The 16970-nt window shown below is 48.6% G+C and overlaps 1 protein-coding gene across 1 annotated transcript in view; it reads left to right on the forward strand.

Annotated features, from left to right (window-relative positions):
* LOC146357922 (acyl-CoA (8-3)-desaturase-like) overlaps positions 1-13094 on the forward strand; it is a 42642-nt gene extending 29548 nt beyond the window's left edge. The window contains exons 9-12 of the mRNA XM_084819620.1: positions 7358-7454; positions 11810-11889; positions 12769-12894; positions 13046-13094. Coding sequence (XP_084675746.1) covers positions 7358-7454; positions 11810-11889; positions 12769-12894; positions 13046-13094 — 352 coding nt within the window. The remainder of the gene's footprint in view (positions 1-7357; positions 7455-11809; positions 11890-12768; positions 12895-13045) is intronic.
* Positions 13095-16970: the final 3876 nt, after the last annotated feature.

Genomic DNA, 16970 nt, shown 5'->3' on the forward strand with positions numbered 1-16970 from the left:
GCAGTCCGGATGTCAATAGTTGATGGGCAACGTCAAGGTCTCTGCCTCTCCCTAATTTTTTTAAATTATTTTTTAGTTTACACCGGACTGGACAGGCCATCAAATAGAGAATGCCTTCTAATAGAAGATTGTCCTCTTTAAAGTAGGACACATGGCCATCCTATTTGTGAACCTAGGGGGGGAAAAACAATGTTGGAGAGGTACCAATTTTGGCTGTACAAGTTTGATGAGGCAGCAGGAACCAATAGATAATTTTGATACTGAACTAAGGCAGATTCATAAATGAACTGTTGCTGCACAATAGATAAGAACTACTGAAGTCTATGGAGAAACCGCCAGTGTTACACGAGCAAGGCATGCTTTGTGTTCATTTGGCGCTTTTCTTTTCTTTTTAGTGAGGGGTGTCTGATGGACCATTTGTGGAGTTGAAAAATCTGCCTTTAAAACCCCTATTCCTTCATATCTCAAATTTATCACACCAGCCTGAACAAGCTAATGATGTAGAAACAGGCCATGAAGCAGGTGTCTCATGAATCAACATAATAAAAATACAATGATAAGTAAAAACCAACCATCACCACATTAGAATAGCACAAGACAAGACTCAAAGAAATATAATCCAACACCAAAAAGGCCTGTGTGACAAAATCTTTTTGCCTGGCATCTAAACAACAGCAAAATAGGTGCCATACAAAGTAGGTACTGCGCTTTATAGGTCCCTCAACACAATGCTGCCAATGGGCCAGCTGTCACTGAACCGCCAATGATCCTAACTCCAATGCCCCCACCTCCAATAATCACAGCTCTCCAGTACTGCCAGCAATTATTGTACCCCCACCCCAGCTGGTGGACTTACCTGGTGGATGTGGTAACCATTTTCTCTTCAGAAGACTGCCACTATTTTAAATTTCCCAGAATATAATGTCCCAGACCTCTGAGGCATTGCATTCTGGGAAATTTAAAATGGCAGCTGCCTGGCACTGGTGGGAATCAAACAGTTGCTCAGCTCTTATTAGAAGAGCACTGCTGCAGTTAGCCAAGGGGGGAGGAGGGGTTGATCATTGGTGGTAGCCGCAGCAGCAGCAGCCGCAACAGCAGCAGCCGCAGCAGCAGCAGGTCCAGGTAGGATAGCTCTCAGCCCCAGAGCCAGCCCTATCATTAGACAGAGTGAGGAAACCACCTCAGGGAGCAGACTTTGGTGTCATGAAGAGGCACCAAATTCTTAGTCACTAATTTATTATTATTGCATTGTACTGTCAGGAGGGGGTGGAAGTGCTTGTGGGAATTTTCTGCCTCAGGTGTCAAATTAATTTTGTTAACTTTGGGTACTATGCAACTTAATTGGGGGCTGGGGGGAACCATTGGCTGATCGGCCTCAGCTAGTAAGATGTCTTGGGCCAGTCCTCCTCAGCCCCTGTGGGCCCTGCTGGGCTTGAGCATTCTGGAATTTAGATGATACCAACACTGGTGCTAGGTGAGTCTCCTTGTGAGGGAGTTCCATAAATAGGTAATTACAGCCAAAAATTCTATCTCCCTCATTGCCGTGCACTTTACCTCTGACAATCAGGATACCTGGAGAAAGGGCATCTGTAAATCACTTCAGCATATGGTTAATACGGGAGTAGGAATTTCTTTATGTACTTGTGTCCCAAGTTATTTAGGGCTTTATGGGTGACCACTAGCACTTTGAATTGGATTCAGACATGCCCTTTCTATCCATGTAGCTCTGATAGCCCAAATATTTTTATAACTAATGACACTCTCTGCAGCACAAATGCAGAGGAGTGTTATGCTGAAGAAGCATCATGAACTCCAGCAAAACTTTATTTGTTGTTGTTCAGTCATTCAGTCGTGTCCAACTCTTCGTGACCCCATGGACCATAGCACGCCAGGCCTTCCTGTCCTCCGCTCTCTCCCGGAGTGTGCTCAAGTTCATATTCATTGCATCGGTGATGCTATCTAGCCATCTCATCCTCTGCCGTCCCCTTCTCCTTTTGCCTTCAATCCTTCCCAGCATCAGGGTCTTTTCCAGGGAGTTTTCTCTTTGCATTAGGTGGCCAAAATATTTGAGCTTCAGCTTCAGTATCTGTCCTTCCAATGAGTAGTCAGGGTTGATTTCCTTTAGGATGGACTGATTTGACCTCCTTGCAGTCCAGGGGACTCGTAAGAGTCTTCTCCAGCACCACAGTTCGAAAGCATCAGTTCTTCAGCACTCAGCCTTCCTTATAGTCCAGCTCTAACAGCCATACATTACTACTGGGAAAACCATAGCTTTGATTATATGAACCTTTGTTGGCAAGATGATGGCTCTGCTTCTTACTATGCTGTCTAGGTTTGCCATAGCTTTCCTCCCAAGGAGCAAGCGTCTTTTAATTTCATGGCTACAGTCACCGTCTGCAGTGATCTTGGAGCCCAAGAAAGTAAAATCTGTCACTACTTCCATTTCTTCCCCTTCTTAGGGTTGGCGGAGAATTTCTCCCTGAAACTTCGGGGGGCCGAGTGCCAACGTGTTCGGCCCCCCGAACAAGTTTTGGGGAGAAATCCTCCGAACCCACCCCCACCCCCCGCACCCCACCCCCGGGACGGGACTTACCTTCGCCGAATGTCCCTCCCGGTGGCGGGTCCGGCCGGCGGTTCGGCGGGTGTTCGAGCGGGGCGGGAACGGCAGCCGGTCTTTTGACCGGCTGCCGCCGCCGCCATTGCAATAAAAGAAAAAGAAAAAAAAAACCCTGATAGGCTACGTGATGATTAACGTAGCCTATCACGGCTAGATTTGCAAAGTCAGCCATGATAGGCTACGTCAATCGTCACGTAGCCTATCACGGGTGACTTAAAAAAAAAAAAAGCGAGTACGGATAATGGCGGCCCCCATAGGGAGCCGCCATTCCCATTCCTTATTTGGTCGCTGTAGTCTACGTAAAGATTTACGTAGACTACAGCGACCAAATAAGGAACGCGAATGGCAGCTCCCTATGGGGGCCGCCATTCGCGTACGCACTTTTTTTTTTTAAAGTCACCCGTGATAGGCTACGTGACGATTGACGTAGCCTATCATGGCTGACTTTGCAGATCTAGCCGTGATAGGCTACGTAAATCGTCACGTAGCCTATCAGGGGGCTTTTTTTTTTTTTTTAAACTTTCGCGTTTGCGGCCGGGCGAGGTAGGAAGCCTCCTCCCCGGCCTGAATTTCGGCCGGGGCGAGGCGGGAAGCCTCCCCCCCCGGCCTGAACTTCGCGGGGGGAGCAGCGAAGTGCCTCCCCCCCACCGCGAACGTCCTTCGAGGACAGGTAAGGGACTTTCGTCCACCCCTAGTTTTTTTAATGTTGAGTTTCAAACCAGCTTTTGCACTCTCCACTTTCACCCTCAACAAGAGGCTCTTTATTAGGGATGGATGAAAGGGACTTACCTCATCCCGCAGCTTGCTTCGCGGTGGGGGGGAGGCGCTTCGGTTCTCCCTCCGAAGTTCAGGCGAGGGGGGGAGGCGCCCCGCCTCGCCTGGCCGAAATTCAGGCCGGGGGGGAGGCGCCCTGTCTACCTGGCCGCGAAAAAAAAAGTAAAAAAAACAACAACACACACACACCCGTGATAGGCTACGTAACGATTTACGTAGCCTATCACGGCTAGATTTCCAAAGTCAGCCATGATAGGCTATGTAAATCGTCACGTAGCCTATCACGGGTGACTTTGAAGAAAGAAAAAAAAGCACGTACGCAAATGGCGGCTCCCATTGGGACCACCATTTGCGTTCCTTATTTTGGCACGTCTTATCTACGTAAACATTTACGTAGACTACGGTGAAAATAAGGGCAACGCAAATAGCGTTCCCTTATTTTCGCCGTAGTCTACGTAAATGTTTACGTAGACTAGACGTGCCAAAATAAGGAACACAAATGGCGGCGCCCCATGGGCGCCGCCATTTGCATATGCGCTTTTTTTTTCCCCCAAAGTCACCCGTGATAGGCTACGTGACGATTTACGTAGCCTATCACGGCTGACTTTGGAAATCTAGCCGTGATAGGCTACGTAAATTGTTACGTAGCCTATCACGGGTGTTGTTGTTGTTGTTTTTACTTTACTTTTTTTTTTTGCAATGGCGGCGGCGGCAGCCAGTCGGGAGACTGGCCGCCGCCCCCACCCCCGACGAAACGCCGCCAAAACGCCACCGGGACCCGCCGCCAAGAGGGACGTTCGCCGAAGGTAAGTCCCATCCCGGGGGGGCGGGGGGCCAGCGGAGAATTTCCCCAACACTTTCAGGGGGCCGAATGCATTGGCACTCGGCCTCCCGAAGATTCGTGGAGAAATTCTCCGCCAACCCTACTTTAGATCCTCTTCGCTTTCTGCCATTAGGGTGGCATCGTCTGCGTATCTGAGGTTGCTGATAATTCTCCTGGCAATCTTAGTTCTGACCTGTGATTCATCCAGCCCAGTGTTTCTCATGATGTACTCTGCATATAAATTAAATAAGCAGGGCGACAATATACAGCCTTGTCGTACTCCTTTCCCAATTTTGAACCCATCGGTTGTTCCATGTCTGGTTCTTACTGTTGCTTCTTGACCCTCGTAAAGGTTTCTCAGGAGACAGGTAAGGTGGTCTGGTACTCCCATCTCTTTAAGAATTTGCCACAGTTTGTTGTGATCCACACAATCAAAGGCTTTAGCCTAGTCAATGAAGCAGAAATAGACGTTTTTCTGGAATTCTCTTGTTTTCTCCATGATCCAGCAAATGTTGGCGATTTGATCTCTACTTCCTCTGCCTCCTCGGAACCCCGCTTGTACTTCCAGTAGTTCTTGGTTCACATACTGCTGAATCCTAGCTTGTAGGATTTTGAGCATAACCTTGCTGGCATGTGAAATGAGCGCAACTGGTAGTTTGAACACTCTTTGGCATTGCCCTTCTTTGGAATTGGAATGTAAACTGACCTTTCCAGTCTTGTGGCCACTGTTGAGTGTTCCAAATTTGTTGGCATATTGAGTGCAGCACTTTAACAGCATCATCTTTTACGATCTTAAATAGCTCAGCTGGGATACTGTCATCTCCGCTAGCTTTGTTGTTACTAATGCTTCCTAAGGCCCACTTGACTTCACTCTCGAGGATGTCCAGCTCAAGTTCAGTGACCACACTATCATGGCTATCAGGGACATTCAGATCTTTCCTGTATAGTTCTTCTGTGTATTCTTTCCACCTCTTCTTAATCTCATCTGCTTCTGTTAGGTCCCTGCCTTCTTTGTCCATTATCATGCCCATCTTTGCACAAAACGTTCCCTCGATAGTTCCAATTTTCTTGAAAAGATCTCTAGTCTTTCCCATTCTATTGTTTCCCTCGATTTCTTTGCACTGTTCATTTAAGAAGGCCTTCTTGTCTCTCCTTGCTATAATCTGGAACTCTGCATTCAGTTGGATATATCTTCCCCTTTCTCCCTTGCTTTTTGCTTCCCTTCTTTCCTCAGCTACTTGTAAAGCCTCATCAGACAGCCACTTGGCTTTCTTGCATTTCTTTTTCTTTGGGATGGATTGAGTTGCTGCCTCCTGAACAATGTTACGGACCTCCGTCCATAGTTCCTCAGGCACTCTGTCTATCAGGTCTAATCCCTGAAATCTATTCCTCACCTCCACTGTATATTCATAAGGGATATGATTTAGGTCATACCTGAATGGTTTAGTGGTTTTCCCTACATTCTTCAATTTAAGCCGAAATTTTGCGATAAAGCTCATGATCTGAGCCACAGTCAGCTCCAGGTCTTGTTTTTACTGACTGTATGGAGCTTCTCCATCTTTGGCTGCAAAGTACATAACCAATCTGATTTCGATATTGACCATCTGGTGATGTCCATGTGTAGAGTCGCCTCTTGTGCTGTTGGAAAAGAGTGTTCGCTATGATCAGCGTGTTCTCTTGGCAAAACTCTATTAGCCTTTGTCCTGCTTCATTTTGTACACCAAGGCCATGCTTGCCTGTTATCCCGGTGATTTCTTGACTTCCTACTTTAGCATTCCAATCCCCTATGATGAAGAGGACATCTTTTTTGGGTGTTAGTTCTAGAAGGTGTTGTAGGTCTTCATAGAACTGATGAACCTCAGCTTCTTCGGCCTCAGTGGTTGGGGCATAGACTTGAATTACTGTGATGTTGAATGGTTTGCCTTGGATTCGCAGTGAGATCATTCTATCGTTTTTAAGATTGTACCCCAGTACTGCTTTTCCCACCCTTTTGTTGACCTAGCAACAAGCATATCATATGGGATATTTTATGGCATCACTACCCTTATCATAACATTGAGAACTTCACATGATTTGTCATGGAGTGATTTCCTTCATCCTGGAACCATTGGTGAACACTCTCTACAGCAGTCTTCCCCAACTTGTAGTCCAAAACATCTGGAGGGCGCCAACTCCCAGCATTCCGGGCCATTGGCCATACTGGCCGGGGCTGATGGGAGTTGAAGTCCAAACCATCTGAAGGGCACCAGGTTGGAGAAGGCGGCTCTAGAGAGTAGCAGTGAAGTCTGTGGGGAGTGTCTTTAGCAGTGGGAGGAGAAAGGATTATGCTTGATCAGGGTTTAGGGCTCTAGACGAGCCTAGACTACTTTACTTTTCACATTGTTATCAGCCACTTTCTACACCAACTAGCAATACAACATTTGCATGGCTTGAATTTTGAACTGCAGCAATGTTCTTTTGGAATTGCAGATTTTTCCTGGAACTGCACATGTTGTATATGGCTGCATATTTTTAAAAAGGCCTGATAGCATCAGAGAACAGGTCCAACATTTCTGGTTGATCTAGTGGCTGAGCAGTGACAAGGCCTGGGCACCATGTCTACCAGTTAGGTAGCCCTGGCCTCTGAGAAATTTGTGTACTAGGTCTACCTTTCTGTTGTTTTTCAGTGGGTAGACGTGGTGCCTGAAGAATGTCCACCTGCTGCAGCTGAAACCCTCAGTTCTTTCCCTGACTCCTTTCACCCTGGAAATGGCCCTTGGGGTGATTACAGAGGTGAAGGGCATAGTTAATATGGTTGGGTAGGTGGGTGACCTGCTCAGGTTGCAGCCCACTCCTACGCTCTGCTAGGCAACACACAATAGATTCAGAAAGGCAGCAGGAGGCTAATTTCTCACAAATGAATGGGCAGAATGCTGGCTGCGCATTTTGTCTCAAATCTTGGATACTACAAGGGCTAAAGACCTGCTTAAAAAAAAAAGGAGAAATCTAGGAATCTGGAGATTATGGCTTATTCCTGTGGGCTCGCATGTCCACTGGGCACACATGAACAAGGCTGCAACTTCAGTGGTCAATAACCACTTTTGGAGTTGGTTTGGATGGCAATGGTTAGTGTATTTTTTCTGTGTGTGTTTTTGACTACACAGGTTGCTAGAAAGCAGTTGGTTTCTCTGGGTCTCACAGATGAACCACATTCCGATGAACATTAATTATGACCAGAATTTAGACTGGGTCTCTGCCCAGGTAAGATAACTTATCTCTAGGGCAGGGGTGGGGATCCTCAGGCCTGGGGTCCCAGTCTGGCCCTCCAGAATTCCCCAGGTGGCCATTCCCCTTCCCCACTTTTCCCCAACCACCAGTCATTTAATGCTTTCCCTGCTTTTGTGCAATTCCCCCCCCCCAATTCTAAAAGGTTGAAATACTTCTCCTGTGGGTCATTTACTGGCAGTAAGAGCTTTCATCTAAAATATGTTGGTATTTTTGTACATTTTTGTACATTTTTGGTCTCACCGTTTTTGCCTTTGGTCTCATCCCTGTGCCTTCAGTCCTGCTCAGTACTGGAATCTGCCCCCTGACAGCTTCTCCAAAACTGAATTCAGCCCTTGGGCTGAAAGAGGTTTCCCACCCCTGATCTAGAGCCACAATCTTCCTTTCATCGACAATCTCATTCATAAATGCCTTTGGCATAATGTCAAATAATATGAGGCCAGTCTGCATTGCTCTTGCTAAATCATTCCATGCCATTGTCTACTTGGGGTACCTGATTTTGTGAAGAAAGATTGGTATGAACTGGGTTGTCTGTGCTAGAAGCCAGTAGTAGTCGCATCCATGATTGCAGCCATTGGGGAAAGGGCAGCTGTGACCATGAAGGTAGCTACCAGCTCTCCATATGTACAGCGCAGTTCACACTCATCTTTCTCCATGAGGTCATGAACCCTGCTACACAATGGCATCAATTTTGTAAGATGGCCCATAGAATGAAGAATGCAGCAGGCACTCAGGGCGAATTGCAGCCTAACGTTTTTCATCCATAAACAGGATGACAGAGAGAGAAGTGCCACCTAACTTCCATAATTACCCTTACCAGGCACAGGTTTTGTGACATCCTAACCTGGCGAGGGTAATTTTGGAAATTAGGAACCCATGGCTTGTTCTAGGGTTGTGGTGACCCCCCCCCACTCTCACAGGTTTCGAATATCATGACAACCCACATCCTTGCAAACCCACCCAGAGTCTGCTAAAGGGGTCAGATTTGTTGGACAGGGGTGAATCATAGAACAGTAGGGTTGGAAAGGGCCTATAAGACCACTGAGTCCAACCCCCTGCTCAATGCAGGAATCCAAGTCAGAGCATCCCTGACAGGTGGCTGTCCGGCCTCGTCTTGAATGCCTCCAGTGTGCGAGAGCCCACCACCTCCCTAGGAAATTGGTTCCATTGTTGTATTGCTTTAACAGTCAGGAAGTTTCTCCTGATGTTCAGCCAGAATCTGGCTTCCTGTAACTTGAGCCCATTATTCTGTGTCCTGCACTCTGGGATGGTTAACCTGAGTAGCCCTGGCAAGTATCTCCCCATTGTTATGCTAATTAGACATGATGTGTTGTCATGGGAACTCAACAGCCAGCAAATATCTGAAAGGGAACTATCTTTCCTTTTCCACACTCCCTGCTGAGGATGTGCTAATCCCACTACCTGTGGATAAACAATAGACTGGCAGTTTTGAGTCAGAGAGCTGAGTTTGGGCTCTGGGGAAAAAAGCACCTAGGGTGTGAGCTCTTCTCCTAGAGATCTGATGTCAGAGCAATGGACTTTGGGTGTCTGCTGGAGTGGTTAAGCTGTGCCCCTCCATCTATGCTCAACCTGTATATTTGTAGATAAATGCAAATATTACAAAAGATGAGATGGCAAGAGGAAAAGCTAACTTGTTCTTGTTTCTTGTTTCTTGTTTCTTAAATGGTTAACCAGTAATATTACTTATTAATACTAACACACGGTGGTCAATTGTTTGTTATCTTGGTTGTCCCCTAAGACTAAGCAAATACCAAACCTTTGACATTAGCTAAGATGTGGTTTCCCCATACAATTTTTATTGCTAAAAAAAAAAAATAGCCAGTTAAATGGGGATCAGTCTTTACACTCTGGGAAGCCAGTTCTCAATTTTGGGTGCTGGGTGAGATTAATTCACTCTAACAGTTATTTCCCCTGCCCCCTTGCATAGAAAAGAAAGTGTGTGTGTGTGTGTGTGTGTGTGAGAGAGAGAGAGAGAGAGAGGAAGAGAAGAGAAGAGAAGAGAAGAGAAGAGAAGAGAAGAGACAGACAGAGACAGATTATAAAAAATTACCAGTATGTAGATGAGTGACTATAAAACAGTGGTCCCCGGTGCTCTCTGAAGAGGTCCCTAACACCAAAAAGAAAATAATAGAAGAAAATGGAGAAAAGTCAAATATTTCTTTGAAATGTCTGTAGGGTTGGCGGAGAATTTCTCCCTGAAACTTCGGGGGGCCGAGCGCCAACGTGTTCGGCCCCCCAAACATGTTTCGGGGAAAAATTCTCCGCCCCCCCTGCCCCCCGCCCCCCCCCCCGGGACGGGACTTACCTTTGGCGAATGTCCCTCCCGGCGGCGGGTCCGGCTGGCGGTTCGGCGGGTGTTCGTCCGGGGCGGGAGTGGCAGCCGGTCTTTCGACCGGCTGCCGCCACCGCCATTCCAAGAAAAGAAAAGAAAAAAAAATGCCCCGGTGATAGGCTACGTGACGATTAACGTAGCCTATCACGGCTAGATTTGCAAAGTCAGCCGTGATAGGCTACGTAAATCGTCACGTAGCCTATCACGGGTGACTTAAAAAAAAAAAAAAGCGCGTACGGATAATGGCAGCCCCCATAGGGAGCCGCCATTCCCGTTCCTTATTTGGTTGCTGTAGTCTACGTAAAGATTTACGTAGACTACAGCGACCAAATAAGGAACGCGAATGGCGGCTCCCTATGGGGGCCGCCATTTGCGTACACGCTTTTTTTTTTTTTTTAAAGTCACCCGTGATAGGCTACGTGACGATTAACGTAGCCTATCACGGCTGACTTTGCAGATCTAGCCGTGATAGGCTACGTTAATCGTCACGTAGCCTATCACGGGGCGTTTTTTTTTTTTTTTACTTTTTAGTTCGCGGCCGGGCGAGGCGAAGCGCCTCCTCCCCGGCCTGAACTTCGTGGGGGGAGCAGCGAAGCACCTCCCCCCCACCGTGAAAAACTTCGAGGACAGGTAAGTGACTTTCGTCCATCCCTAAATGTCTGCCACATGCTGAAGAAAGAACCACTTTCCAACTAAAAAGCAGCTTGCTTCTTCAGCAGTGCTAGCAGCTGAACTGAGAACTTCACCAAAATTCCTCTGTGTGCACAATTCTCCTCTACTCATGTATACAGCTAGATTTCATCATGGTTCCATGTAGGGATGTACAAAAGTGACTTACCTTTCGCGGATTATGTTGATGGGGGGGGAGGCGTTCTGTCCCTCCCCCCGGAATCCTGGCCGGAGGGGGAGGCGCTCCATTCCTCCCCCTGGAATCCTCGAACGGCCGGCTGTGCTCCGCGGCAGCTCCACGGAGCAGCCGGCCAGGCCCGGCCCGACCAGGCCAGAGCCATCCGCAGCTGGATTTCTGGCCGCGGAGGGCTCTGGGTAAAACAAATAAATCTTTACGTAGGCAAAAACTGTGAATCAAAAGGGGACGCAAATAGCGCCCACTACGCTATTTGCGTTCCCCTTTATTTTCGCCATCATACTCTACGTAAATATTTACGTAGATTAAGATAGTAAAAAGAAGGAACGCAAATGGCGGCGACTGTAGCCGCCGCCATTTGTGTACACGTTTTTTTGTTTTTTTTTAAACCCACCCAACCATGATAGGCTACGTAAAGATTTACGTAGCCTATCATGGCTGGGTAAAAACAAAAACAAAAACCGCATACGCAAATGGCGGCGGCTACGGCCACCGCCATTTGCATTCCTTATTTTTGGTGTCTTAGTCTACGTAAATATTTATGTAGACTAAGACGGCGAAAATAATGGGAATGCAAATAGCGTAGCAGGTGCTATTTGCGTCCCATTTTGATTTGCCGTTTTAGCCTACGTAAATATTTACGTAGGCTAAAACGGCGAATCAAAAGGGGACGCAAATAGCGCCCGCTACACTATTTGCGTTCCCCTTTATTTTCGTCGTCATAGTCTATGTAAATATTTACGTAGACTAAGACGGCCAAAAATAAGGAACACAAATGGCAGTGGCTGTAGCCGCTGCCATTTGCGTACACAATTTTGTTTTGTTTTTTACCCAGAGCCCTCCGCGGCCGTAAATCTGGCTGCGGACGGCTCTGGCCTGGGCCTGGCCGGCTGCTCTGCAGAGCTGCCACGGAGCACAGCCGGCCATCGAGGATTCCGGGGGGGAGGAACGGAGCACCTCCCCCCCCGTCGAGGATTCCAGGGGGAGGGACGGAACACCTCCCCCCGCACCATAAACATAATCCGCGGAAAGGTAAGTGCATTTCGTACATCCCTAGTGTGTTGGCAATGAAGGAAGTGACTGACATTCAACCCATTTCACTTTTTCACTTAGCTCACAGCAACGTGTAATGTGAATCAATCCTGGTTCAATGACTGGTTCACTGGGCACCTGAACTTCCAGATTGAGCATCAGTAAGTATGAGATACAGATAAAGGATTTGTACAGTATAAGGCACATATGAATGTATCTGGGAGAGGCCTTCCTGGCAATCATGCAACACACCTAAATTCTGAACACTGCTTTGTTCCTGGATAGATAGGTGGTAGCTCTGGTCAGGAATGCTTTTGCAAAATTTTGGCTGGCTTTTATATAGTTATGCATGTCCTTACTGTACATGCCCTGGTTATCTCCGTACTGGACTTCTGTAATACATGGTATGTGGGGCTGCCTTCATAAACTGTCTCGAAAAAGCCATTCATGCAAAATACAGCAGCAAGCCTCTTGTCAGGAGCCTGGGCTTCTGACATATTATTCAGGTATTATAGCTGCTTCATTGGTAAATACTTTGCTTCTGGGCCCAGCCAACGTGCTGGTTCTTACTTTTAAAGCCCTCAATTGTTTGGGGCCTGGATATCTGAAGGACCTTCTCCTCCTGCGTGAACCTGCCTCTTATTGCCCATCCATCTCCCCAGTGAGATGCTTACAGCAGCGACATGCCAAAAAGACCTTTTCAATAGCAGCACCCAGACTATGGAAATCACTGCCAGGGTAGCCCCCTCTTTGACCTCATTCAGTTGGCAGGTGAATATGGTGCTGTTTTAATAAGCATTTTATGGATTCCTCTTTTTGGGGATGCTGTTTGGATTTCTCATGGAGTCACTGCTGTAATTGTTCTTTTTGTCTGGTTTATTATTTTCTGGTGTTATCATTCTAGTTGTTACTGTAACCTAATCTGGACACCCTATATATGGGGGAAGATGGGGGTCATGAGCACAGCTGGGATGCTTTCGGCTTGCTGAAGGCTCTGTAATATCCACTCAGCATCCTCCTCACTCCCTCCCTTTCCACAGCCTTTTCCCAGCCATGCCTCGACACAACTACTGGCAGGTGGCTCCGCTGGTGAGATCCCTCTGCGCCAAGCATGGCGTTCAGTACCAGTGCAAGCCCCTGCTCACGGCCTTTGCGGATATACTGTGGTAAGTGCCATTAACAGGGGGGTCCCTGTCGGAGGAGCCTCACTGGGGGAGGATCAGTGTGGCATGGGACAGCAGCGGGGGGGGCAGGGTATGGAAGAGGGAAGCATGGTGAAATACTGCTGATTAACGAGTCCCCTTTTCCCCTTCGCAGCTCTCTAAAGAAGTCAGGAGAGCACTGGCACGATGCTTATCTCCACTGATAAGAACAGGAAGGACCTTGGGAAGGAGTCTCCTCGTGCTGCCCTGTCTTCTACCCCGCAGGGCAAATGGAAAGGAAATGATTGGAAAGCATAACCTTAATTGTGTGGTTAGGGAACAGGACAAACCTAATGACAAACTACAAACAGATGTTTTTCTCCTTCTCTTGCATTCCTGTCTTGATGTGCCAATCAATCTCTGGGGCTTTAATGGAAGGCTGGGTTGGGGCTGAGGCAGAGAAAGATATTCAGTGCTAGAAAGAGCAGCTTCTCTGGTGACTTCACTTCTGTTTGTAGGGGAATAAAAGCAAACCAGGTCTATTTCAGCTTTAAGGCCCTACCAAGAGATAGGCCCCATGACAGGGAAAGGACAATAATGCATAGAGTCAAAGTGTTGCTAGGCCTAGGCCTATGGAGCCCATGAACTGAATTATTTCCCGCAGGCCCAAATCTATTTCCCAGAGCCCTGCATGTCCACTGATGCCAAGAGAAAGTTTTTCTAAGTGTTATTGCTATGCAGGATGTGGGAGGGGAGATTTTCAGGAAGAATCACACCTGAGGAAGGAAGAGTTCCCTCTGAGAGGGAAAGAAAGTGGGGGGAGAGATGTGGGGAAGGGTCAGTGAAAGATGAGTGGGGGAGAGAGGAAAAGTTTGTTTATTGTCCTTCTAAAACAGGGATGGGCAACTTGTGTGTGTGTGGGGTTTCTCGGAGCCATTTTTGCCTCCTGGATCCCCCCACCCGTGGGCCACACTCACAGAGCACCCCCCCCAAAAAAAATCTGTGGGTTTGCCACAGCATTTCAGTGCAAAGCATTAGGGTGCACAAAAAGGGTCAAATCTAGCTTTTTTTCTGAAGCTGAATTTGACCTATGCGGTGTTCCATAGCTCTAAAACCACAATTTTTCTGTAAATATTGCTGGTAGAGCTGCCGTCGCAGAATTCAGCAGCACAGCAGGAGTGGCAGGGGCCACACCAGGGCAGCAGCAGGAGCTGCATGCTGCCTACCCCATTCTAAAATGTTAAATAATCCGGACAGGAAGCCCTTCTCCAGGCACCCCAGGTATTTTTGTGTGCGTGTGCGATGGCTCCTCGACATCTTTGGGCACCTGTCCCCCTGCCCTTCAATGTGGTGCATGGAGAGGGCTTTCTAGCCTGCTTTGCCTGTGTCTTCTGAGTGTTGCTAACTATGTGCATGTGTGTTGTGAGGGGAGCCCTAGGTCCCCACTGTTAGAGCAGGGATGGGAAACCTCTGCCCCATGGACCAATTTGGTCCAGCAGGCCGGTTCATCCCCACCACTTTATTTTATATATAATTTATAGGGATGTACATAGAGATGTACGAAAGTCACTTACCTTTTCGAAGGGTAACATTCGCGGTGGGGGGGAGGCGCTCCGTCCCTCCCCCTGAAATTCTCCCTGGCCGGCTCTGCTCCGCAGCAACTCCGCGGAGCCGCCGGCTGGGGCCACCCGCAGCCGGACATCTGGCCGCTGGGCAGCCTGCACAGGAACGCAAATGGCGGCCGCCGTAGCCGCCACCATTTGTGTCCCTGTATTTTGCCATGATAGGCTACATAAATATTTACGTAGCCTATCGTGACAAAAAAAAAAAGTGGGGGAATGCAAATGGCGGCGGCTACGGCGGCCGCCGTTTGCGTTCCCTTTTTTTTGCTGTGATAGGCTACTTAAATACTTACGTAGCATATTACAGCAAAAGACAGGGGCGCAAATGGCGTCCACTATGCCGTTTGCGCCCCTGTCTTTTGCCTTGATAGGTGTCAGGGTGGAAACTGAGCCCAGAGAGCCCCAGAGCAGTTCTGATTCTGAGGAGGAACAGCCATCCGAGGGAGAGGAGCTAGCTCATCCCTCACAGGCTCAGCACCTGGCAGAGGTTCCTCCTGCCAGCATTCCTGAGATAGATAGTAACCCTGGTAGTGAGGGAGTGCGGGATGGGGGCTTCTTAGATGCTCGACGCAGACGCAAAGAGCGACAAGTGATGGAGGGCGCGGAAAGGAGGCGTAGCGCCCGTTTGGCGCGCAAGCAACAGCCGTCTCCCATGGACCCAAGGGAAAGAGGATCTCTCCCTGGCCCATAAGTTCTGGGTCTTCAAATGACTCTCTTTCAAACGGGGATCAACTGCCTGCCTGCCTGAAGCTTAGGCCACTCTGCTGTTCCTTGCTTTAGTTGCTGGTGATTAGCATCTGAAAGAGTCATTAAGTTGTAAAAGGATTAAAGCTTTGAAAAGAAATCCTTTCTCTGTGTCTTGAGTTAGCTATTGGAATCTACTGAGAGAGGCCGCCAAAGCGCTCCTGACAATAGGCTACGTAAATACTTACGTAGCCTATCACGGCAGCCTGGCACGACGCAAATAGTGGCCGCTACGTAGGGATGGCAGAGAATTTCTCCCCGAATCTTCGGGAGGCCGAGCACCAACGCATTCGGCCCCCCGAAGTTGGTTGGGAAATTCTCCGCCTGCCCCCCTCCCGGGACGGGACTTACCTCCTGCGAATGTCCCTCTTGGCGGCGGGTCCCAGCAGCGTTTCGGTGGCGTTTCGTCGCGGGCGGGGGTGGCGGCCGGTTTCCCGACCGGCTGCCGCCACCGCCATTGCAAAAAAAAAAAAACTAAAGTAAAAAAAAAAAAACACCCGTGATAGGCTACGTGACGATTTATGTAGCCTATCACAGCTAGATTTCCAAAGTCAGCCATGATAGGCTACGTAAATCATCATGTAGCTTATCACGGGTGACTTTGAAAAAAAAAAGCACATACGCAAATGGCGGCGCCCATGTGGCGCCGCCATTTGCATTCCTTATTTTGGCACGTCTAGTCTACGTGACGATTTACGTAGACTACGGCGAAAATAAGGGCACGGTATTTGCATTCCCCTTATTTTCGCCGTAGTCTACGTAAATCTTTACGTAGACTAGACGTGCCAAAATAAGGAACACAAATGGCGGTGCCCCATGGGCGCCGCCATTTGCGTACGCGCTTTTTTTTCCTAAAGTCACCCCTGATAGGCTACGTGACGATTTACGTAGCCTATCACGGCTGACTTTGGAAATCTAGCCATGATAGGCTACGTAAATCGTCACGTAGCCTATCATGGGGTCTTTTTTTTTTTACTTTTTGTTTCGCAGCCGGGGAGACGGGGCGCTTCTCCCTGCCCTGAATTTCGGCCGGGCGAGGCGGGACACCTCCCCCCCCTCGCCTGAACTTCGGGGGGGAAAGCGAAGCGCCTCCCCCCCACCGCGAAGCCAAGCTGCGAAAAGGTAAGTGACTTTCGTACATCCCTACTGCTACGGCAGCCGCCATTTGTGGCCGCAGCAGCTGGTCAACAGACCAGCTTCCGCTGTCAGAGCCGCCGCCGGAACATCCGCCCCAGGTAAGCTTCGTCCTGGGGGGGATTCCGCGGGGTGGCGGGGGGTGGGAGGCCGTTCCGCCATGGGTTTTGGGGGGCCAAATGCCAGTGCTTTTGACCTCACTGAAATCCATGGCGGAATTCTCCGCCATCCTTAGTAGCCTATCACAGCCTCCGCAGGGACACAAATGGAGCCCCTGTGTTAGCCGTGATAGGCTACGTAAGTATTTATGTAGCCTATCATGGCTAAAATGGTGACGCGAATAGCGGCCACAGACACAGCCGCCATTCGCAGAGCAGCGCAAACAGCAGCAGGTGAGTGCTCTGTTTCGCACACCTTTCACGGGGTGGGCAGGCGGGGGGCTTCGTTCCGCCATGGGTTTCGGGGGGCCAAATGCACTGGCATTCAGCCTCACTGAGATCCGTGGCGGAATTCTCCACCATCCCTAATAATTTATGAAATTAATGATAATTGATGAATGGGGTAATTAATTGAAAGTGATTTTTTTGCTGGTTTTTTTTC

Source organism: Heloderma suspectum, chromosome 1, assembly GCF_057233095.1.
Source record: "Heloderma suspectum isolate Gila_16-S chromosome 1, 16-S_ref, whole genome shotgun sequence".
Taxonomy (NCBI): Eukaryota; Metazoa; Chordata; class Lepidosauria; order Squamata; family Helodermatidae; genus Heloderma; species Heloderma suspectum.